We start from the raw sequence: 24,060 nt of genomic DNA on the forward strand, positions 1-24,060 counted from the left end.
TATATTGAATTAATAAAACACATTTTCGTTGTAATAAAGTCCCTTTCATTGTTCAATAATTAATTTTAAACGAATCCATCATTGTGCAATTAAATATACTGTTAAAATAAATATATATATATTTATTTTTTGACAGTATATTTAATTGCACAATGATGGATTCGTTTAAATTAAATTATTGAACAACGAAACTGATTTTATTACAACGAAAATGTGTTTTATTAATTAAATATTAGTACAGGAAGCTCCAGTAAGCCGTTAATTCATATTGCCGGTAATAGAGCATTCTGTACTAATCATCACTTACTTCATTTACATCATTTACATCATTTACTTTAATGAAAACATCAAATGTTTCTTCTAATTATGTTATCACAATAGCATTATTAGAAGAAACATTTAGAATTATATGTGCGCTCAGCTGATTGGCTGATCGGCTGAGCGCACATATAATGAGCCGGTCCGCAGTACAGTGACTTCACAGTGGCTTTCCCCACCCCCTCCCCAGCACTGCACCCCTCCCAGCAAGGAAGGGGGGTCACTTAACCCCTTCCTTGCTGGGATGGGTGCAGTCTGACATCAGTCTGGCCCCCAAGGGGTTAAGGGGGATGCAATACATCCTCCCTTAACCCCTTGGGGGCCAGACTGTAAGCAGCGATCTGTAAAGATGCTGCATACTGTAAGGAGCACAACACCGCTCACAATGATGGGTGTTGTGCTCCTGTTTGTGTGTTTTTTGTGTGTTTCTCCCTTTTTGTTTTTCAGATATCGGTATCCTGGGGATTACGTCGGATTCCGTGGACTACGTCGATGACCAGCGGTTGTTTGGTGTTTTTTTTTAATAAAATGGTCAATGAGGGGTGTGGGGGTGTTTTTATTTGAATAAAAAAATTTTTCACTTGTGTCTTGTCTTTATTTCTTTACTTTATAGACTTAGTAGTGGAAGCCGTCTAATAGACGGAATCCATTACTAAGTTGGGGCCTAGTGTTAGCCGGTATAAAATGGCTAACACTAACCCCCTATTATTACCCCAGTACCCAATGCCACCAGGGGTACTGGGAAGAGCCGGGTGCCAGTGGTCCCGGAGCGTCAAAATTGGCGCTCCTGGACCGGGCGGCAGCAGGCTGGTAAGATTTAGGCTGGGGAGGGCCTAAACCAATGGCTCTTCCCACCCTGGTGTTACCAGGCTGCTGTCGTTTGGTTTATAACCCGGCTGGTTTTAAAAATAGGGGGGACCCTATGCGTTTTTTTTTTTTTTAAATAAATAAATGATTAAAAAAAAAAAACGAATAGGGTCCCCCCTATTTTTATAACCAGCCGGGTTAAAAACCAAGCGACAGCAGCCTGGTAACACCAGGGTGGGAAGAGCCATTGGTTTAGGCCCTCCCCAGCCTAAATATTACCAGCCTGCTGCCGCCCGGTCCAGGAGCGCCAATTTTGACGCTCCGGGACCACTGGCACCCGGCTCTTCCCAGTACCCCTGGTGGCATTGGGTACTGGGGTAATAATAGGGGGTTAGTGTTAGCCATTTTATACCGGCTAACACTAGGCCCCGACTTAGTAATGGATTCCGTCTATTAGACGGCTTCCACTACTAAGTCTATAAAGTAAAGAAATAAAGACAACACACAAGTGAAATTTTTTTTTATTCAAATAAAAACACCCCCACACCCCTCATTGACCATTTTATAAAAAAAAACACCAAACAACCGCTGGTCATCGACGTAGTCCACGGAATACGACGTAATCCCCAGGATACCGATATCTGAAAAACAAAAAGGGAGAAACACACAAAAAACACACAAACAGGAGCACAACACCTATCATTGTGAGCGGTGTTGTGCTCCTTACAGTATGCAGTGTCTTTACAGATTGCTGCTTACAGTCTGGCCCCCAAGGGGTTAAGGGAGGATGTATTGCATCCTCCTTAACCCCTTGGGGGCCAGACTGATGTCAGACTGCACCCATCCCAGCAAGGAAGGGGTTAAGTGACCCCCCCTTCCTTGCTGGGAGGGGTGCAGTGCAGGGGAGGGGGTGGGGAGAGCTCTATACTCACCCCGATGTGTCCTCTTCGCTGGTCCGCAGCACAATGAAGTCACTGTGCTGCGGACCCGCTAAATATATGTGCGCTGAGCCGATCAGCCAATCAGCTGAGCGCACATATAATTCTAAATGTTTCTTCTAATAATGCTATTGTGATAACATAATTAGAAGAAACATTTGATGTTTTAATTAAAGTAAAGTGATGATTAGTACAGAAAGCTCTATTACCGGCAATATGAATTAACGGCTTATGGAGCTTCCTGTACTAATTAATATTTAATTAATAAAACACATTTTCGTTGAAATAAAATCAGTTTCGTTGTTCAATAATTTAATTTAAACGATTCCATCATTGTGCAATTAAATATACTGTCAAAAAATAAATATATATATAGAAATATACATTTATTTATATATATATTTATTTTAACAGTATATTTAATTGCACAATGATGGATTCGTTAGAATTAAATTATTGAACAATGAAAGGGACTTTATTACAAAGAAAATGTGTTTTATTAATTTAATATATTAACTATTAGAGGCATCGGCATTCGGCATCATTGCCGGCTATTTTTGAAGTACTCCGTACGGACCGCCTGTCAATCCACGGGCGCATTTCCAGCCGCAAACAATGATCTTGTTCATTTTTTACGGGTCCGTTTACGATCGGGCCGTAGATTCATACATAGCAGAATTATGAGTACAGCTCTGGATGTCACTAGATTATGCACCTCTACATTGAAATAGACCTAGCAGAATTAGGATCACAGCTCTGGATGTGACTAGTGCATGCACCGTCGTGCACCTCTACATTGAAATAGACCTAGCAGAATTATGAGTACAGCTCTGGATGTCACTGGATGTCACTAGATGTCACTGGATGTCACTAGATGTCATGCACCTCAGCAAAGGAAACTCATCCTACTGATCTAATGTCTAATATCCTCATACATCCCACCCCCAGATCCCGATATCCTCAATGGGGTGTACATGTCCGAAGCATTGAACCCCGTGTTTGTGGACAACTTTCAGAGGGACCCCACACTGACCTGGCAGTATTTCGGCAGCTCCACCGGATTCTTCCGTCTCTATCCAGGTAATGAGGATGAATGTGCAGATTTTACTATATCAGAGAACCTTTGGTCCTTAAGCTGTTGCAAAACTACATTTACCATCATGCCTGAGCAGCCAAAGCGAACTCTTTGGCTGCCCAGGCATGATGGGAAATGTAGTTTTGCAACAACTAAAGGGTCAAAGGTTCCCCACCTCCGCACTATATGATCTGTACCCGTTCTTCCTTGTATTTTAGGGATCAAATGGGTCCCAGATGAAAATGGGGTGATCTCGTTTGACTGCAGAAATCGGGGGTGGTGAGTATCACTGTTTTAGGCTGGGTTCACACTACGTATATTTCAGTCAGTATTGTGGTCCTCATATTGCAACCAAAACCAGGAGTGGATTAAAAACACAGAAAGGCTCTGTTCACACAATGGTGAAATTGAGTGGATGGCCGCCATTTAATGGCAAATATTTGCTGTTATTTTAGAACAACGGCTGTTATATTGAAATAATGGCCGTTATTTACTGTTATATGGCGGCCATCCACTCAATTTCACCATTGTGTGATCAGATCCTTTCTGTGTTTTTAATCCACTCCTGGTTTTGGTTGCAATATGAGGACCACAATACTGACTGAAATGTACGTAGTGTGAACATAGCCTTAGTGTGACCAAGCCGCCACCCCATGTCCCAAGTCGTCCTCAGCTTTTATGTTATCCCCGAGCTGTGAATGGTGGGAGTTGTAGTCCTCCATTGCCCTTGCAGCTGACTGTCTCCCTCCCTCCCTGAAGGTACATCCAAGCGGCCACCTCTCCGAAGGACATTGTGATTGTGGTGGACATCAGCGGCAGCATGAAGGGGCTGAGGATGACCATCGCCAAGCACACCATCAACACCCTGCTGGACACGCTGGGGGAGAACGACTTTGTCAACATCATTGCGGTGAGTCATTTCCAGTCCATGTGATGTGAAGGGTGAGGGTGAGTTTAGGGTTGTGAGTTAACCCTTTATGTACTCTGAGAGGTTATAGAGCAGGCAGATCCGGGCCACCATCTTAGTTTAACACTTCATTCCGTCCTCTTTTCTGCAGTACAATGACTACGTCCATTACATTGAGCCATGCTTTAAGGGGATTTTGGTGCAGGCTGACAGGGATAATCGGGAGGTAAGCCATCCTATTGTCTTGTGTATACAGCTCCTATGCAGGCCTAGGTGTCTCCATGGTAACAGACTACAAATAACCCCTTTGTAGTCTGAACCTGTGATTATGTGTTATTCCTTTATTACCCGAGTCCGTCAGGCACCAGTATATCACTGCTTCCCTATGTGTATATGATCCCGTCAGGCACCAGTACATCCCAGTATATCACTGCTTTCTTCTGTGTATATGAGTCCGTCAGGCACCAGTATATCCCAGTATATTACTGCTTTCTTATGTGTATATGTGTGGTGTCCCACTAGGGGTGGTACTATTCATACCCTTAGTAAAAGTCTGTACTTTTTGTGGTCTTATTGCAGCTACAGTATTACTAAGGATGACCACTAGATGTCGCTGTATTGTATAACTAAAGTATGGAGGCTGTACCAGCTAAAGTGTCCCAAAGGGTTATTGTATGTGTATGTACCAGATTCTGTTGACCAGTAGGATCGTCCCTTTCTTCTGTCCTATCACCTCTCCCCTTTCCACTCTTCTATTACACTCTTTCCACCCAACAACAGCGCACCTTACACGCTGGTTAGGAAGTTAGTCCCTTAGGTGAGGGAGGAGTTTTAGTTGAGCCTCGGTGGAGAAAGGACGCAGCTCAGATAGCTCTCCACGGTGGTTCTACCTGGGCCCTGGCCCTCTGCCAGGTCCCCTCTACGGAAGAGAAGTAGTCTTAGTCAGCACCCTGCATGGGTAGGACACAGGACAGAGCCGCTTACGAACTTCTTTCTTGAAGCACCAACACGTTGTGTGATGCAGTGCTAAACCCTTCCAGAGAGGACTAGCCAATAGATCACCTCAACCCACGCCGAGGACTAGGAGTAACTACAGTGCAGGACAGTATCCGCAAAAGAGCCAGAAACTGATCCGGGTGGAGCAAAGTTACTGAAAGTAGATGAACTCCATCTCGCAGCGCGGGTGTAACCAGAAAATTCTGACCATTCGGCTTATCCCAGGTAACAGGGTCTGGGGCCTGTGCCACCTATTAGTACGGTTCAGCCAAAGCTAGTGGGCATCAGGTGGTGTGAAGACTATAGGAAAGGTCAATACACAGGCACAGGTTGTTTTCTTATTATTATTCTACAAGTATTTTTCTATGCACTCCAAACTCCCGGCAGAGCACATTACTACTTGGGTTGAGACTCTCACGGCATCCTTCTCTCTACTACCTCAGTACAACCTTATCCACTCTACTACATCCTACTCAGCACTTATCACATATATCTGGTGGTTCTCTGTTTGTGTATTTCTTGGAACTGTATCAAGTGTATATCAAGATCTGTTGTATTACCTGCTGCATATTAACAAGAAGTAACCAAGTCAACGTTATTACGGAGTCTATGATTATTCACTACCACCTGCATAGCATATACACCGCAACCTTGGGACATTTACCTATCTGTGGGTGGCGGGTCCTACCACTATTCCGGAGGGTCATTACCCCACTCTGGCCACCTGTGACTACACTAGCCCAAGGGACCCTGCAGCAACCCGACAGGACACCGACCACAGGGGAGAAGGGTACAACCGGCCTTACACAATAAAAGCAGACGTGCCATCACACCTGTGTGCCCACCAGGCACTGGCTTCACGTGACAAAACCCTAAGGTCCGGCTGTGTCTAAGCCATCCACCCCAAGGAGTGGCGTCACACTTCCATTTAGCAAGTGACCGGCCATCCCACCACTACAACATCATCATCCGGGGGTCACCACATATGAGTCAGTCAGGCACCAGTATATCCCAGTATATAACTTTCCATTCTCTCTATTACTTACAGCATTTCAAGCAGCTGGTAGATGAACTACAGGCCAAAGGAGTGGGCACCGTCAACAAGGCCCTTATAGAGGCCTTTAAGATCCTGAAGGAGGTATGTGCCGCCATCTGTGTGCTGGATATAAAATGGAGGCAAAGTTTCCTTGGATGTCCCATTACTATAATAACACTGACCAGGATGCAGTGGTCCCTCCATGTAACTGTGCCTATATGACCTGTACAATGACATGTCTCTCCTCTGTGTTACTGTAGTTCAAAGAGGCCGGTCAGGGAGGGCTCTGTAACCAGGCCATCATGCTGATCACCGATGGAGCAGTGGAAGATTACGAGCCGGTGTTTGAGAAGTACAATTGGCCGGATAAGAAGGTGAGACATGACTCTTATACACTCAAAACGAAAGATACTGAAATTGGCCTAATAAGGGGCTATAATCGTGCCCATGGCGGTACCTTCTTTTCTAATTTCCGCTCACTTCTGTATGATGCCGCACTTCACATACACCTCCATTATATCAGCACGTTTGTATCCTTTGTCTTAGGTCCGAATATTCACGTATCTTATAGGGAGGGAGGTGACGTTTGCTGAGAACGTGAAGTGGATCGCATGTAGCAATAAAGGTATCGGCCACTTATATGTATGACATATGAAATTGTATTGGTGTCCATGTTAACACGTCTGCCTTTGTTCTAGGCTACTACTCACAGATCAGCTTGACTGCCTTTGTTCTAGGCTACTACTCACAGATCAGCATGACTGCCTTTGTTCTAGGCTACTACACACAGAGTAACACGTCTGCCTTTGTTCTAGGCTACTACACACTGATCAGCAGGACTGCCTTTGTTCTAGGCTACTACACACAGAGTAACATGACTGCCTTTGTTCTAGGCTACTACACACAGAGTAACACGACTGCCTTTGTTCTAGGCTACTACACACAGAGTACCACGACTGCCTTTGTTCTAGGCTACTACACACAGATCAGCATGGCTGCCTTTGTTCTAGGCTACTACACACTGATCAGCAGGACTGCCTTTGTTCTAGGCTACTACACACAGAGTAACACGACTGCCTTTGTTCTAGGCTACTACACGCAGATCAGCACGCTGGCCGACGTCCAGGAGAACGTGATGGAGTACCTGCATGTGCTGAGCCGGCCCATGGTCATCAACCACGACCACGATATAATCTGGACGGAGGCGTACATGGACAGCGCGGTAGGTTCATCCCTCCGTGACTTTCACCTACGAGGGAAGGAGAAACGTCTTGTATCCCATTAGATCTGCTTCATATTATAGTGGGGGGAGGGGGGGGGCTGTCAGTCTCATTATCTCCGCTCCGGCTAATACACGGCCAACGTAATGACCTGTCAATCACTGGCAGGCTGACAGCCGGACCCCTCTCCCCAATCACATGCCAGGACGCACAAGGGACAGAGCAAATGTTACATCTCCTTATAGTCAGACGCCCATAGAAGTGAATGGAACCCAAGATGGCAGTCATGTGATGCTCCCCATTCACTTCTATGGGAATCCAGGTAAGACCAGTGAGTGGGGGTTTCCCGTCCAGGTCACTGGTGGTCTCTGAGGTTTTCTATGTAATATCCTCCCCCCCCCCCCCCCCTTCCCCATTTGTGTCACTTCATTAATCACAATTGCACCGTATGAAAACAGCGGTGTTACCGTGACAACCCGTCATGCTGCTGCAGCACCTCTTTGTGTTCATAATCATTGTACGACATTCACTGTATACTGGGAGTTTGTTGTAACTCTTCCCCGTCCTCTTCTTGCCACCTGTGGCGGGGTTCTTCCTATTTACATGCAGGTGACCCTGTTGCTTCTCACAGCTGAGGGTTTGTCGCACTTGTTTCCAGTCCAGTCATTCTATAAGTAACACAAATCTGCTGGATCCGCAGCTGAGGCAGAGGGCCGGAGAAGCCAACACGGCTCTGCTATTCCCTGCTGCTGCCCATATTGCTGGGTACGGGCAGCAGCAGGGAATTGCAGAGCGGCTCCTGCACTACTTATACAGTTACATAGCGCAGGGCATGCAGTTCTGGAGCAGTAAAAGCAGATGAGAATAGCAGAGCTGGAAAGGTACTGAGAATAGCAGAGCCGTGTCAGCACTGTACAGACGGCTTCTACCAGTCCAGGAAAGCTACTTATAGCTATAGAAGAGCAGGAAGGCAGAGCGCAGGATCAGGAGAAGCCTAATCAGGAGTGCATTTGGCAGGGCTGGGAGCTATTGGCTCCCGGACCTGTCAGTCACTCTTCTGGCTGGAGACAGCATTATGCCTCACTCTCCCCCTCCAGCATTGCACCTGACCATTATTTCCTGACCGTAAAAGTGGCCACGGACGTGTGAAGGGGGCCCTACTTATTACTGGGAACAGCCGAGCAAGCAGTGCGGGAGCAGTAAGGGCAGCTGAGAATAACAGAGCTGTATCGGCACTGCGTGCAGGGAACTTCCTGGTCCAGGAATCTATTTGTAGCTATAGAAGAGCGGGGGAGGGGCTATTGTATACGGACTCTTCATAGCAACGTGTAGTCAGGAGTCACAGAGGATTGTCCAGACTGGATACAGCTGTGACCAGTATACCTGGTCCTTATATACTTATAAGTATGGCGTCCTTCCCTGATCTCCCACATACAGTGATTCATTCATGTAAAATCTTCATGGGCCGTCACAGCGCCGCCTGGTGGCCCATGAAGAATTACCTGTGAACATTCCGCATTAAAGGGGAACTCCGGGGAAAATCTTTTTTCTTTCAAATAAACTAGTTACAGAAAGTTATATAGATTTGAAAAAAAAAAGAATCTCCAGTCTTCCAGTACTTATCAGCTGCTGTATCTCCTGCAGGAAGTGGTGTATTCTCTCCAGTCTGACACAGTGCTCTCTGCTGCCACCTCTGTCCATGTCAGGAACTGTCCAGAGCAGGAGAGGTTTTCTTTGGGGATTCCTGACATGGACAGAGGTGGCAGCAGAGAGCACTGTGTCAGACTGGAGAGAATACACCACTTCCTGCAGGACATGCAGCAGCTGATAAGTACTTGAAGTCTGGAGCATTTTATATAGAAGTAAATTACAAATCTATATAACTTTCTGACACCAGTTGATTTGAAAGAAATCTCCGGAGTTCCCCTTTAAAAATTCCTTTAATCCGCCATTATGATGGCTGGAGGAATTGTATGGCGTTGGCCATTGTGTGTGATTTGTGTTTCTCATGTCTCATTGTACCGTTTTCTCCCGGTCCCTCCCCCCTCCTCCTCCTCCCGTCATCCGTCCGTTGTGCTGCCGCAGCTGCCACACTCAGAAGAGGTAACCGGCGCTTTGCATGTTGTGGGTGCCCAGTGTCCCCGTGGTGCTAGTGTGGTTAGTGTTTGTGAAGTGTTCTCTTCTCTTCTTGTGTGTCGTGGTGTCGTAGAACCGCGCCGGATAGAAAAGCCGGCCGACCGCCGCAGCGTGTTCTCTCTCATGATGGCGGCAGATGGTGCCTGGATGGTGGTGGGTGACGACAGCCATGAAGAGGTTGCGGAGCGCGCGCCAGCAGAGCTGATAGTTGCCGGGAAATCCGCAAACGGCTCTGAGGCTCTGCCCGGCAACCTGCTGGCACATGGTGTTACTGGCAGCGGACTTTGCCCCCTAGTGCTGGATGAAGACATGAAGCGGAGTGCTACCATAGGGGGAGGGGGCCCAGCTGCTGCAGAACTACAACTCCCAGCATGCCCGCACAGCAGAAGGCTGCATCAGCTGGAGGGTACTCATCCTCGTAAGGAAAGACTGTGACGCCACCTATAGGTTATACTTTATAATGCAGCGGCTTTACCCCTCTGCAGCAGCTGCCTGGCATTGTCCTGACCCCACATTATATCCTGGCTCTCTCATATAGACTGTGGCGCCACCTATAGGTTACACATCAAAATGCAGCGGCTTTACCCCTCTGCAGCAGCTGCCTGGCATTGTCCTGACCCCACATTATATCCTGGCTCTCTAATATAGAAAGACTGTGGCGCCACCTATAGGTTATACTTTATAATGCAGCGGCTTTACCCCTCTGCAGCAGCTGCCTGGCATTGTCCTGACCCCCACATCATATCCTGGCTCTCTCATATAGAAAGACTGTGGCGCCACCTATAGGTTATACTTTATAATGCAGCGGCTTTACCCCTCTGCAGCAGCTGCCTGGCATTGTCCTGACCCCCACATTATATCCTGGCTCTCTAATATAGAAAGACTGTGGCGCCACCTATAGGTTATACTTTATAATGCAGCGGCTTTACCCCTCTGCAGCAGCTGCCTGGCATTGTCCTGACCCCCACATCATATCCTGGCTCTCTCATATAGAAAGACTGTGGCGCCACCTATAGGTTACACATCAAAATGCAGCGGCTTTACCTCTCTGCAGCAGCTGCCTGGCATTGTCCTGATCAGCTGTCTCACTCCCCAGACCCCCTTCACCCCCCCCACAATATATATATATATATATATATATATACCCCAGCTCTCTCATACACCTCCTCTCCTGGACCACCACATTGTATCCTGGCTCTCTCATACATCTATACGCCTCCTCCCGTTCACTGACAGCAAGCGGAGATCTAGTAACTGGTGGCAGACGAGCTTTGAAGTCATCAGAGATGCAGAAGAGATGAAGCGTCCTGCAGATGGTTAGGGTGCTATTAGGATGCCGGACTATCAGGCGGCCGGTGCCGGACAGTCGGATTGTACAGGAGAGGTGATAGGCCGGCGCTGTGACCGTCCGCCATGACAGGCCGTGTACGCATCTAACTTGCAGTCTCTTTCCGTCTGTCCTCAGCTCTTCGCCTCCCAGGCCCAGAGTCTCCTGCTGATGACCACCGTGGCCATGCCTGTGTTCAGCAAGAAGAACGAGACGGTGAGAGAGCGAGAGAGAGACTGCTGAGTGAGAGAGACTGCTGGGAGACAGGGAGACGGCTGAGTGAGAAAGAGACTGCTGGGAGAGAGAGACTGCCGAGAGAGAGACTGCTGAGTGAGAGAGACTGCTGGGAGAGAGACTGCCGAGAGAGAGACTGCCATGCAAGAGAGAGGGGAACTGCTGGGAGAGAAGGAGACTGCTGGGAGAGAGCATGCAGAGAGAGAGAGAGAGAGGGAGACGACAGAGAAAGAGTGAGACTGCTGGGAGAGAGACTGCTGAGAGCAAGACTGCTGGGAGAGAAGGAGACTGCTGGGAGAGAGTATGCAGAGAGAGAGAGAGAGGGAGACGGCAGAGAGAGAGTGAGACTGCTGGGAGAGAAGGAAACTGCTGGGAGAGAAGGAGACTGCTGGGAGAGAGTATGCAGAGAGAGAGAGAGAGAGGGAGACGGCAGAGAGAGAGTGAGACTGCTGGGAGAGAGGGAGACTGGTAAAAGAGAGTGAAACTATGAGACCAGAGATAAAGAGAGTGATAAATGAGACTGTTGAGGACAGAGAAGGAGACTGCTTTATAGTGACCGCTGTGTATTTGGGAGACGCTCTCCCTCCATCATGTGATCTCCTCATCTTCTTCGCAGAGATCAGAGGGGATCCTGTTGGGAGTTGTAGGATCTGACGTCCCGCTGCGGGAGCTGCTGAAACTGGCGCCAAGATACAAGGTGAGGAACGGCCGAAACAACCTGTAATGTGTCTGCAGCGCCCCCTGTGGTCACACAGTATAGTCAGTAATGTGTCTGCAGCGCCCCCTGTGGTCACACAGTATAGTCAGTAATGTGTCTGCAGCGCCCGCTGTGGTCACACAGTATAGTCAGTAATGTGTCTGCAGCGCCCCCTGTGGTCACACAGTATAGTCAGTAATGTGTCTGCAGCGCCCCCTGTGGTCACACAGTATAGTCAGTAATGTGTCTGCAGCGCCCCCTGTGGTCACACAGTATAGTCAGTAATGTGTCTGCAGCGCCCGCTGTGGTCACACAGTATAATAACATATTCCTTCTTGCCTCTGCAGCTCGGGGTTCACGGTTACGCCTTTCTGAACACCAATAACGGCTACATCCTGTCCCACCCGGACCTGCGCCCCCTGGTGAGCCTCCCCCATCATTGCAGCCTCTCTATAACACCACCTCAGTATACAGCACATCCGCCATAGGTCCCGTAACCCTCCTCAGTATACAGCACACCCGCCATAGGTCCCGTAACCCGCCTCAGTATACTGTACACCCGCCATAAGCCCCGTACACCCGCCTCAGTATACTGTACACCCGCCATAGGTCCCGTAACCCTCCTCAGTATACTGTACACCCGCCATAGGTCCCGTAACCCGCCTCAGTATACTGTACACCCGCCATAGGTCCCATAACCCTCCTCAGTATACTGTACACCCGCCATAAGCCCCGTACACCCGCCTCAGTATACTGTACACCCGCCATAGGCCCCATAACCCTCCTCAGTATACTGTACACCCTCCTCAGTATACAGCACACCCGCCATAGGTCCCGTAACCCTCCTCAGTATACTGTACACCCGCCATAGGCCCCATACACCCGCCTCAGTATACAGCACACCCGCCATAGGCTCCATAACCCTCCTCAGTATACTGTACACCCTCCTCAGTATACAGCACACCTGCCATAGGTCCCGTAACCCTCCTCAGTATACTGTACACCCGCCATAGGTCCCGTAACCCTCCTCAGTATACAGCACACCCGCCATAGGTCACGTAACCCTCCTCAGTATACTGTACACCCGCCATAGGTCCCGTAACCCTCCTCAGTATACTGTACACCCGCCATAGGTCCCGTAACCATCCTCAGTATACAGCACACCCACCATAGGTCCCGTAACCCTCCTCAGTATACAGCACACCCGCCATAGGCCCCATAACCCTCCTTAGTAAACTGTACACCCGCCATAGGCCCCGTACACCCGCCTCAGTATACTGTACACCCTCCTCAGTATACTGTACACCCGCCATAGGTCCCGTAACCCTCCTCAGTATACTGTACACCCGCCATAGGTCCCGTAACCCTCCTCAGTATACTGTACACCCGCCATAGGTCCCGTAACCCTCTTCAGTATACTGTACACCCGCCATAGCTCCCGTAACCCTCCTCAGTATACTGTACACCCTCCTCAGTATACAGCACACCCGCCATAGCTCCCGTAACCCTCCTCAGTATACTGTACACCCGCCATAGGTCCCGTAACCCTCCTCAGTATACAGCACACCCGCCATAGCTCCCGTAACCCTCCTCAGTATACTGTACACCCTCCTCAGTATACAGCACACCCGCCATAGGTCCCGTAACCCTCCTCAGTATACTGTACACCCGCCATAGGTCCCGTAACCCTCCTCAGTATACTGTACACCCGCCATAGGTCCCGTAACCCGCCTCAGTATACTGTACACCCGCCATAGGTCCCGTAACCCTCCTCAGTATACAGCACACCCGCCATAGGTCACGTAACCCTCCTCAGTATACTGTACACCCGCCATAGGTCCCGTAACCCTCCTCAGTATACTGTATACCCGCCATAGGTCCCGTAACCCTCCTCAGTATACTGTACACCCGCCATAGGTCCCGTAACCCTCCTCAGTATACTGTACACCCGCCTCAGTATACTGTACACCCGCCATAGGTCCCGTACACCCGCCTCAGTATACTGTATACCCGCCATAGGTCCCGTAACCCTCCTCAGTATACTGTACACCCGCCTCAGTATACTGTACACCCGCCATAGGTCCCGTACACCCGCCTCAGTATACTGTATACCCGCCATAGGTCCCGTAACCCTCCTAAGTATACTGTACACCCTCCTCAGTATACAGCACACCCGCCATAGGTCCGTAACCCTCCTTAGTATACTGTACACCCACCTCTGTATACTGTACACCCGCCATAGGTCCCGTAACCCTCCTCAGTATACAGCACACCCGCCATAGGTCCCGTAACCCTCCTCAGTATACTGTACACCCGCCATAGGTCCCGTAACCCTCCTCAGTATACTGTACACCCGCCATAGGTCCCGTAACCCTCCGCAGTATACAGCACACCCGCCATAGGCCCCGTACACCCGCCTCAGTATACTGTACACCCGCCTCAGTATACTGTACACCCGCCATAGGTCCCGTAACCCTCCTCAGTATACAGCACACCCGCCATAGGTCCCGTAACCCTCCTCAGTATACAGCACACCCGCCATAGGTCCCGTAACCCTCCTCAGTATACTGTACACCCGCCATAGGTCCCGTAACCCTCCGCAGTATACAGCACACCCGCCATAGGCCCCGTACACCCCCCCATAATATCTTCATCTTGTTGTTCAGTATAAGGAAGGGAAGAAGCTGAGACCAAAGCCGAATTATAACAGTGTGGACCTATCCGAGGTGGAGTGGGAGGATCGGGACGAGATTGTGAGTAATAGTGACCCCTACAGGCTGCATGGTGCTACTACAGCTCACTGATTATTACAGATCCTGGGGAGCCCGGATGATGTCACTGTCCTTATATGGTAACTGTCCTTATATGGGTTGTGACATCATCAGGGCCTCCCTATAACTCCTGTATATTGTGCACACAGCTCCGGACCGCCATGATTAACGGTGAGACGGGGTCCCTCACTATGGAGGTGAAGGTCACTGTCGACAAAGGGGTAAGTGACTGCCTGATCCCATAGGGAGGTTGTCCTCACTTGGCCCCGCCCCCCTGACCTCCATCTTATTCCTTTACAGAAACGTGTCCTGTTCCTGACCTGCGACTACTTCTACACGGACATCAGTGATACGCCGTTCAGGTGAGGGGGGGAGGGGCAGTATATAGTATATACAATATAGAGGTTATTATGGTCAGATCTTATAAGATTTCTTGTCTTTTTTGTCAGCCTTGGGGTGGTGCTGACCCGCGGACACGGGGAGTTCATCCTGATCGGGAACACGTCTCTGGAGGAAGGTGAGGAGCGTGCACTGTCCCCTATAGAGTCCTGTCTGTATAATACCGTATATCACTCATAGTCCTGCCTGTATTATACCGTATAGCATTCATAGTCCTGCCTGTATAATACCGTATAGCATTCATAGTCCTGTCTGTATAATACCGTATAGCATTCATAGTCCTGCCTGTATTATACCGTATAGCATTCATAGTCCTGCCTGTATTATACCGTATAGCATTCATAGTCCTGACTGCATTATACTGTATATCACTCATAGTCCTGCCTGTATAATACCGTATAGCATTCATAGTCCTGCCTGTATAATACCGTATATCACTCATAGTCCTGCCTGTATTATACCGTATAGCATTCATAGTCCTGCCTGTATTATACCGTATAGCATTCATAGTCCTCCCTGTATAATACCGTATAGCATTCATAGTCCTGCCTGTATAATACCGTATAGCATTCATAGTCCTGCCTGTATAATACCGTATAGCATTCATAGTCCTGCCTGTATTATACCGTATAGCATTCATAGTCCTGCCTGTATAATACCGTATAGCATTCATAGTCCTGCCTGTATTATACTGTATAGCATTCATAGTCCTGACTGCATTATACTGTATATCACTCATAGTCCTGCCTGTATAATACCGTATAGCATTCATAGTCCTGCCTGTATAATACCGTATAGCATTCATAGTCCTGCCTGTATAATACCGTATAGCATTCATAGTCCTGTCTGTATAATACCGTATAGAATTCATAGTCCTGCCTGTATAATACCGTATAGAATTCATAGTCCAGTCTGTATAATACCGTATAGCATTCATAGTCCTGTCTGTATAATACGTATAGCATTCATAGTCCTGCCTGTATAATACCGTATAGCATTCATAGTCCTGCCTGTATAATACCGTATAGCATTCATAGTCCTGTCTGTATAATACCGTATAGCATTCATAGTCCTGCCTGTATAATACCGTATAGCATTCATAGTCCTGCCTGTATAATACCCTATAGCATTCATAGTCCTGTCTGTATAATACCGTATAGCATTCATAGTCCTGCCTGTATAATACCGTATAGCATTCATAGTCCTGTCTGTATAATACCGTATAGCATTCATAGTCCTGTCTGTATAATACCGTATAACATTCATAGTCCTGCCTGTATAATACCGTATATCACTCATACCTCACTGTATTATACTGTATATAACTCATACCTCTCTCTATTATACCGTATATCACTCATATCTCACTGTAATATACCGTATATCAATCATACCTCACTTCCTCAGGACTTCACGACCTGCTGCATCCTGACCTCACGTTGGCCAATGAATGGTGAGAGATTATACATTATTCTTATATGCGCCATCCTGCAACTTTAACTAAAAGCCTCTGACCAATGTATGTGTGTGATGTATAGCTGTACAGCACCGTGTATACTGATCCTGTGCCCCCCCCCAGGATATACTGCATCACCGACATAGACCCCGACCACCGCAAGCTCAACCAGCTACAGGCAGTCACCCGATTCCTGATGGGAGAGGACCCCGACCTGGAGTGTGAGTACTCCGCAGTATAATGTATGTACACAGTGACCCCACCAGCAGAATAGTGAGTGCAGCTCTGGAGTATAACACAGGATGTAACTCAGGATCAGTACAGGATCAGTAATGAAATGTATGTACACAGTGACCTCACCAGCAGAATAGTGGGTGCAGCTCTGGAGTATAACACAGGATGTAACTCAGGATCAGTAATGTATGTACACAGTGACCCCACCAGCAGAATAGTGAGTGCAGCTCTGGAGTATAATACAGGATGTAACTCAGGATCAGTAATGTAATGTATGTACACAGTGACCCCACCAGCAGGATAGTGAGTGCAGCTCTGGGGTATAATACAGGATCAGTACAGGATCAGTAATGTAATGTATGTACACAGTGACCCCACCAGCAGAATAGTGAGTGCAGCTCTGGAGTATAATACAGGATGTAACTCAGGATCAGTAATGTAATGTATATACACAGTGACCTCACCAGCAGAATAGTGAGTGCAGCTCCGGAGTATAATACAGGATGTAACTAAGAATCAGTAACGTATGTACATAGTGACCCCACCAGCAGAATAGTGAGTGCAGCTCTGGAGTATAATACAGGATGTAACTCAGGATCAGTAATGTAATGTATGTACACAGTGACCCACCAGCAGAATAGTGAGTGCAGCTCCGGAGTATAATACAGGATGTAACTCAGAATCAGTAATGTATGTACATAGTGACCCCACCAGCAGAATAGTGAGTGCAGCTCTGGAGTATAATACAGGATGTAACTCAGAATCAGTAATGTATGTACATAGTGACCCCACCAGCAGAATAGTGAGTGCAGCTCCGGAGTATAATACAGGATGTAACATGTTTGGATACTTTCAGGTGATGAGGAGTTGGTGAAGGAAGTTCTGTTTGACGCAGTGGTGACGGCTCCGCTAGAAGCGTACTGGACTCAGCTCGCCCTCAATATGACCAAGTACGTATGCAGAGTATATGTGTCAGCAGGATGCCCCCCCCCATGTACTATTCCCCCCCCCCCCCTCGTACTCTCCCCTCCCCCCTGTATTCTCCTGCACTTGGGGCATCTGGATGTGATCAGCAGGCTGGATTCTCGCTGACCCTTCCTGTTCTCCGGGGGTCCCGGGATGGTGACAGGACCCTGACAGGAGACGTGGATAGTATTACTGAGCGGGTTATACTGATCATATGGTGTCTGGGCTGCACACAGTGGTGGGATTGTCCTCTGTACGCGGCCATCTGCTGGGCACCTGGAGTCCCCTTCTCTGTCAGGATGGAGAGAGACCCTACTCGGCCCACTGGGGGAGAAAACCAATATGGCCGCCATTAGGGGGAGATAACAAATATGGCCGCCATTAGGGGGAGAAAACCAATATGGCCGCCATTAGGGGGAGATAACCAATGTGGCCGCCATTAGGGGGAGATAACCAATGTGGCCGCCATTAGGGGGAGATAACCAATGTGGCCGCCATTAGGGGGAGATAACCAATGTGGCCGCCATTACCATGCCCCAGGGAAGTGCTTCCCCAGCTTTCCCAGACCCCTGAAGGGCATACATGTATAGTGATATGGTATCTGGTTTCTTGCCATGTAGACAGGATATGGGAATCGAGGTGGCCTTTCTGGGAACCCGCGCCGGACTCATCCGGAAGAACCTGTTTGTGGGCGCCGAGCAGATGTCTAACAAGTAAGTAACGAGGGTCGGGGGTCCAGTAAACCGTCCGTAGGGGGCAGTGACAGCATTAAGGAACATCCAACCCAGAATAATAAAATTCCTGACCCCAAGGAGGTCCAATACAAAGACTGGAGAGAGCGCCCTCTAGTGGATAACTGTCATTTCACGGATGACAGCGCCATCTTGTGTTAGAAAGGAGAACTGCTGCCTGTTTAATATTCCCATAAGTTTTAGAGAACACTTGTTTTTTTTTTTTTTTTAGTATTAGTTAGCTGTTAATAATAATAATAATAATTATTATTATTATTATTATTATTATTTATCATCTCTTTATTCTTTTTTTTTAATAATATTTTTTGCCAGTTTATCCTCATTCTTTGCGATACTTTGCGGTGTGTTCAGCCATTGTGAGTGACCCTTCAGCCGTTTCATCCCCTGCAGTTGTCCTGTATGGGAATGAAATATTCCTTGCATAGTTTTTATATGAGCGCTCTGTCCTGTGTCGCTGTGTCTGCTATCTCGCTCCTGTATGAGATTTGTATATTTGTTTGCAGGAAGTTTTTGCGCTATGAGGAGAAGGAGAGTATTTTTACTATGGACCATTTCCCGCTGTGGTACAGAAGAGCGGCGGAGCATCCCTCAGGCAGCTTTGTGTATCATGTCCCAATGGATGACAGCCCAGGTAAGGTGGGCTGGAGGGTGCGAGGGGTAGTTCTTTAGGCATCATAGCTGTGGTTAGGAGGCAGATCCAGATTAGTGCAGTCCCGTATACCCCTATGTTACCGTTTATATGTTTATAAAAGTGATTGAAACGCGAGTGTGAAGTATTGCATTATAGATTGTAGTTCATCCTTACTGCCTGCAGATGGCGCCATTGAAACGTGGAAAGCTGATCAGATGCTCCACCTGCAGGCAGTAAATGTGTACTGCGCCCAAATGAAGCCAATGGAGAGAAGGGGATAGCTAGATATGAGTTCCTGTAGTATTATACGGTATACACGGTGTCTGCACAGGTACGTCAGCACTTCTATAAGGGGTGCTGTACTTTGGGTCTTTTCTACCCCATAATATACGTTCCTGTGTTCCTCTACATGGAGCGAAGTCTCCGGACAGCACAGGCTTGATCTCCGCTGTTTTTGTCACCTTCCTCGCTTCCCTCTTACAGATCATAATCCTAGGGACAACGACATGGCCGATCCCTCCATCCAGCCGCGCGGATGGGAAGAGCCGACTCCTGAGGGTATCTCACTATCACTTATCTGCCCCCATTCAGTGGCCCTTGGTGCCATCTTTTCCCGTTCAGACCCTTCCGCTGCCATCTTCATCTCTCTCATGCCCAGCCACACATCCCACTCCCAGCCTCATCATCATGGCTGCTCTCCGGCAGGTCACATGGTGTTACACTGACGCCTGGTGCTCCGGACTGGTTTCTAGCGGATTAGGTGGGCTCCTGCATTGCATCATGGGAGACGTAGTTCTATCCGGTGTTTGCTGTCACCGTCACTTGAGTCGTCTCAGTTCCTGACGGCAGACAAGTCTTTACATGGCGGCAATTAGAGGCCGTCACGCTCCTCAGACGCCTCCTTTGAAGAGAAAGATACGAGAACATGAATCCGCTTTCAGCGACAGCGCGGCAGGAGACGACGCCACTTACACGTTTACTTATTACAGCGTGTAATGTTTTCAGGTGTAATTACAGCGCGGGGGGAGGGGCGGGGGCCGAGGACACGAGATTTCTACAAATCATATAAAAATCTTCTCCATGTGACGCAAAGCCGACGCCTGCGAGGCGAAAAATCCCTGCGTGTTGTATGTCTTATTATAACTGTAATGTATCGCCCCATAGTATCATGGAGATGAGTGCAGGGAGGTGATAGAGAGGACTGTGCGGCTGTGACTGGATAATCACACAATATCATAGAGATGAGTGCAGGGAGGGGACAGAGAGGACTGTGCAGCTGTGACTGTATGACCACACAGTATCATAGAGATAAGTGCAGGGAGGGGACAGAGAGGACTGTGCTGCTGTGACTGTATGACCACACAGTATCATAGAGATAAGTGCAGGGAGGGGACAGAGAGGACTGTGCAGCTGTGACTGTATGGCCACACAGTATCATAGAGATGAGTGCAGGGAGGGGATAGAGAGGACTGTGCAGCTGTGACTATATGGCCACACAGTATCATAGAGATGAGTGCAGGGAGGGGACAGAGAGGACTGTGCAGCTGTGACTGTATGGCCGCATAGTATCATAGAGATAAGTGCAGGGAGGTGATAGAGGAGTGGTAGGGGGAGCAGGACTCACAGGCTTTCTTTATGAGTGGTGGGGGGGAGAAGGACTCACAGGCTTTCTTTATGAGTGGTGAGGGAAGCAGGACTCACAGGCTTTCTCTATGAGTGATGGGGGGAGCAGGACTCACAGGCTTTCTCTATGAGTGGTGAGGGAAGCAGGTCTCACAGGCTTTATGAGTGATGGGGGAGCAGGACTCACAGGCTTTCTCTATGAGTGATGGGGGGAGCAGGACTTACAGGCTTTCTCTGAGTGGTGAGGGAAGCAGAACTCACAGGCTTTCTCTATGAGTGGTGAGGGAAGCAGGACTCACAGGCTTTCTCTATGAGTGGTGAGGGAAGCAGGACTCACAGGCTTTCTCTATGATTGGTTGGGAAGCAGGACTCACAGGCTTTCTCTATGAGTGGTGGGGGGAGCAGGACTCACAGGCTTTCTATATGAGTGGTGAGGGAGCAGGACTCACAGGCTTTCTCTATGAGTGGTGGGAGAAGCAGGACTCACAGGCTTTCTCAATGAGTGGTGGGGGGAGCAGGACTCACAGGCTTTCTCTGAGTGGTGAGGGAAGCAGGACTCACAGGCTTTCTATATGAGTGGTGGGGGAAGCAGGACTCACAGGCTTTCTCTGAGTGGTGAGGGAAGCAGGACTCACAGGCTTTCTCTATGAGTGGTGAGGGAAGCAGGACTCACAGGCTTTCTCTATGAGTGGTGAGGGAAGCAGGACTCACAGACTTTCTCTATGAGTGGTGAGGGAAGCAGGACTCACAGGCTTTCTCTATGAGTGGTGAGGGAAGCAGGACTCACAGGCTTTCTCTGAGTGGTGGGGGGAGCAGGACTCACAGGCTTTCTCTGAGTGGTGAGGGAAGCAGGACTCACAGGCTTTCTCTATGAGTGGTGAGGGAAGCAGGACTCACAGGCTTTCTCTATGAGTGATGGGGGGAGCAGGACTCACAGGCTTTCTCTATGATTGGTGGGGGAGCAGGACTCACAGGCTTTCTCTATGATTGGTGGGGGAGCAGGACTCACAGGCTTTCTCTATAAGTGATGGGGGGAGCAGGACTCACAGGCTTTCTCTATGATTGGTGGGGGAGCAGGACTCACAGGCTTTCTCTATGAGTGGTGAGGGAAGCAGGACTCACAGGCTTTCTCTATGAGTGGTGAGGGAAGCAGGACTCACAGGCTTTCTCTATGAGTGGTGGGGGGAGCAGGACTCACAGGCTTTCTATATGAGTGGTGAGGGAGCAGGTCTCACAGGCTTTCTATATGAGTGGTGAGGGAGCAGGACTCACAGGCTTTCTATATGAGTGGTGAGGGAGCAGGACTCACAGGCTTTCTCTGAGTGGTGAGGGAAGCAGGACTCACAGGCTTTCTCTGAGTGGTGAGGGAAGCAGGACTCACAGGCTTTCTCTATTAGTGGTGAGGGAAGCAGGACTCACAGGCTTTCTCTATGAGTGGTGAGGGAAGCAGGACTCACAGGCTTTCTCTATGAGTGGTGAGGGAAGCAGGACTCACAGGCTTTCTCTATGAGTGGTGGGGGGAGCAGGACTCACAGGCTTTCTCTGAGTGGTGAGGGAAGCAGGACTCACAGGCTTTCTCTATGAGTGGTGAGGGAAGCAGGACTCACAGGCTTTCTCTATGAGTGATGGGGGGAGCAGGACTCACAGGCTTTCTCTATGATTGGTGGGGGAGCAGGACTCACAGGCTTTCTCTATGATTGGTGGGGGAGCAGGACTCACAGGCTTTCTCTATAAGTGATGGGGGGAGCAGGACTCACAGGCTTTCTCTATGATTGGTGGGGGAGCAGGACTCACAGGCTTTCTCTATGAGTGGTGAGGGAAGCAGGACTCACAGGCTTTCTCTATGAGTGGTGGGGGGAGCAGGACTCACAGGCTTTCTATATGAGTGGTGAGGGAGCAGGTCTCACAGGCTTTCTATATGAGTGGTGAGGGAGCAGGACTCACAGGCTTTCTATATGAGTGGTGAGGGAGCAGGACTCACAGGCTTTCTCTGAGTGGTGAGGGAAGCAGGACTCACAGGCTTTCTATATGAGTGGTGAGGGAGCAGGACTCACAGGCTTTCTCTGAGTGGCTAGGGAAGCAGGTCTCACAGGCTTTCTATATGAGTGGTGAGGGAGCAGGACTCACAGGCTTTGTCTACAGATACAGTGTTTTATATGAGAATACTGGATAAAACCATAGAACCTGATACGTCGCTGCGCTCGGCCCCTCCCCCACTATCATACGCCGCCCTCAGATACAGACCTGACAGATCCACTTTAAATCTTCTTCTTATGATATGGAGCAGTGATATTTCTTCAGCCTTACAGGATCATTATCAGCTGGCGACACATAATAATAATAGTCTCATACGCCTCCTCCTCTCCCTCTCATCAGAACCCGATCAGCTCCGCCTCTTTCAGCGCCCTCTGACCACTTTCGCCTTTTCTTTCTTTGCAGATGGAGGTCACAGGCCAGAAGTGGTGACGGTCAGCACCTCCGTCTCCGTCACCGTCCACAATAAGACGGCCATCGCAGCAGGTAGGACCCTCCCTCTAACGTATATATGGGCAGTGTATATACTTATCTTGTACGTTTCGTAGCGTTTTGCTCCGTGCGTGGAGCTCGGGAATAGATCTATCAGCCGCCAGTCATAGGGGAGAGATGTCATAACGTGTACATCAGCGGCTGTCACTGCTGCCCCCACTGGCAGGCGCTGGCAGCTATTAGATACGGCCAGGACCTTGTCCTGCATATTAGCCCTTCATGCCGGCTGTCGGATCTCGTCATCTTAATGGAATCATTCAGACGTTCTATCTGCTCCTGGGAAAGCTGGGTGACAACCAATATGGCCGCCATCCCAGCTCCTGCAGCATGTGATTGGATGAGAGCAGGGAATCCCCTCCGTTCGTCATACTCACCTGATGTTGGACGCCTTCCCGGCAGAGTTACCTCCACGCCGTGTCCCAGATGCCGTGCGGCTGACTGCGGAATATCACTGCCTGGCACAGGATGCCAATGTGACAGCTCATCCCTGGCTGCAGGCTGCACTGCCCAACCTCCGCCTGTCACCTCCTATCAGATCCCTGTGCTCCGCGTGTGTCATGTCAGAGGGAGACCTCCAACAAGAGAGACGCCACGTGTGACACTATATACAGGAGAAACCTAGGTTATAGCGGCTGTACATATATGATTATATACAGTATATACCCAGGTTATACCAGCTGTACATATATAATTATATACTGGAGATACCCAGGTTATACCGGCTGTACATATATAGTTATATACAGGAGATCCCCAGGTTATACCAGCTGTACATATATAGTTATATACAGGAGATCCCCAGGTTATACCAGCTGTACATATATATAATTATATACAGTATATACCCAGGTTATACCAGCCGTACATATATCATTATACACACGAGATACCCATAGTTAGGAGTCTGGCAGAGAGGGGGTTACAGGCAGGGTTTGGGCAGCAGGTAATGGTGCCCACACATCCTGTAATAGAAGTGATTAGGCAGAGGTAACCCCTTTAAGTGACTTTAAG

General features: G+C 48.8%; 1 protein-coding gene across 5 annotated transcripts in view; it reads left to right on the forward strand.

The window, feature by feature from the left end:
• CACNA2D4 (calcium voltage-gated channel auxiliary subunit alpha2delta 4) overlaps window positions 1-24,060 on the forward strand; it is a 118,486-nt gene that overhangs the window by 17,072 nt on the left and 77,354 nt on the right. For 3 of the 5 annotated variants that reach the window (XM_069965013.1, XM_069964995.1, XM_069965006.1), the window contains 22 exons: window positions 3,012-3,143; window positions 3,357-3,417; window positions 3,898-4,048; window positions 4,197-4,271; window positions 6,090-6,179; window positions 6,338-6,451; window positions 6,624-6,702; window positions 7,166-7,299; window positions 9,383-9,454; window positions 10,899-10,976; window positions 11,611-11,691; window positions 12,039-12,113; window positions 14,358-14,444; window positions 14,612-14,683; window positions 14,763-14,824; window positions 14,912-14,979; window positions 16,269-16,314; window positions 16,441-16,538; window positions 17,408-17,501; window positions 18,138-18,230; window positions 18,773-18,900; window positions 22,963-23,043. In XM_069965013.1, coding sequence (XP_069821114.1) covers window positions 3,012-3,143; window positions 3,357-3,417; window positions 3,898-4,048; window positions 4,197-4,271; window positions 6,090-6,179; window positions 6,338-6,451; window positions 6,624-6,702; window positions 7,166-7,299; window positions 9,383-9,454; window positions 10,899-10,976; window positions 11,611-11,691; window positions 12,039-12,113; window positions 14,358-14,444; window positions 14,612-14,683; window positions 14,763-14,824; window positions 14,912-14,979; window positions 16,269-16,314; window positions 16,441-16,538; window positions 17,408-17,501; window positions 18,138-18,230; window positions 18,773-18,900; window positions 22,963-23,043 — 1,971 coding nt within the window. The remainder of the gene's footprint in view (window positions 1-3,011; window positions 3,144-3,356; window positions 3,418-3,897; window positions 4,049-4,196; window positions 4,272-6,089; window positions 6,180-6,337; window positions 6,452-6,623; window positions 6,703-7,165; window positions 7,300-9,382; window positions 9,455-10,898; window positions 10,977-11,610; window positions 11,692-12,038; window positions 12,114-14,357; window positions 14,445-14,611; window positions 14,684-14,762; window positions 14,825-14,911; window positions 14,980-16,268; window positions 16,315-16,440; window positions 16,539-17,407; window positions 17,502-18,137; window positions 18,231-18,772; window positions 18,901-22,962; window positions 23,044-24,060) is intronic. The other 2 variants (XM_069964980.1, XM_069964985.1) reach the window with 2 other exon arrangements.

This window comes from Dendropsophus ebraccatus, chromosome 1 (genome assembly GCF_027789765.1).
Source record: "Dendropsophus ebraccatus isolate aDenEbr1 chromosome 1, aDenEbr1.pat, whole genome shotgun sequence".
In the NCBI taxonomy this organism is placed as follows: domain Eukaryota; kingdom Metazoa; phylum Chordata; class Amphibia; order Anura; family Hylidae; genus Dendropsophus; species Dendropsophus ebraccatus.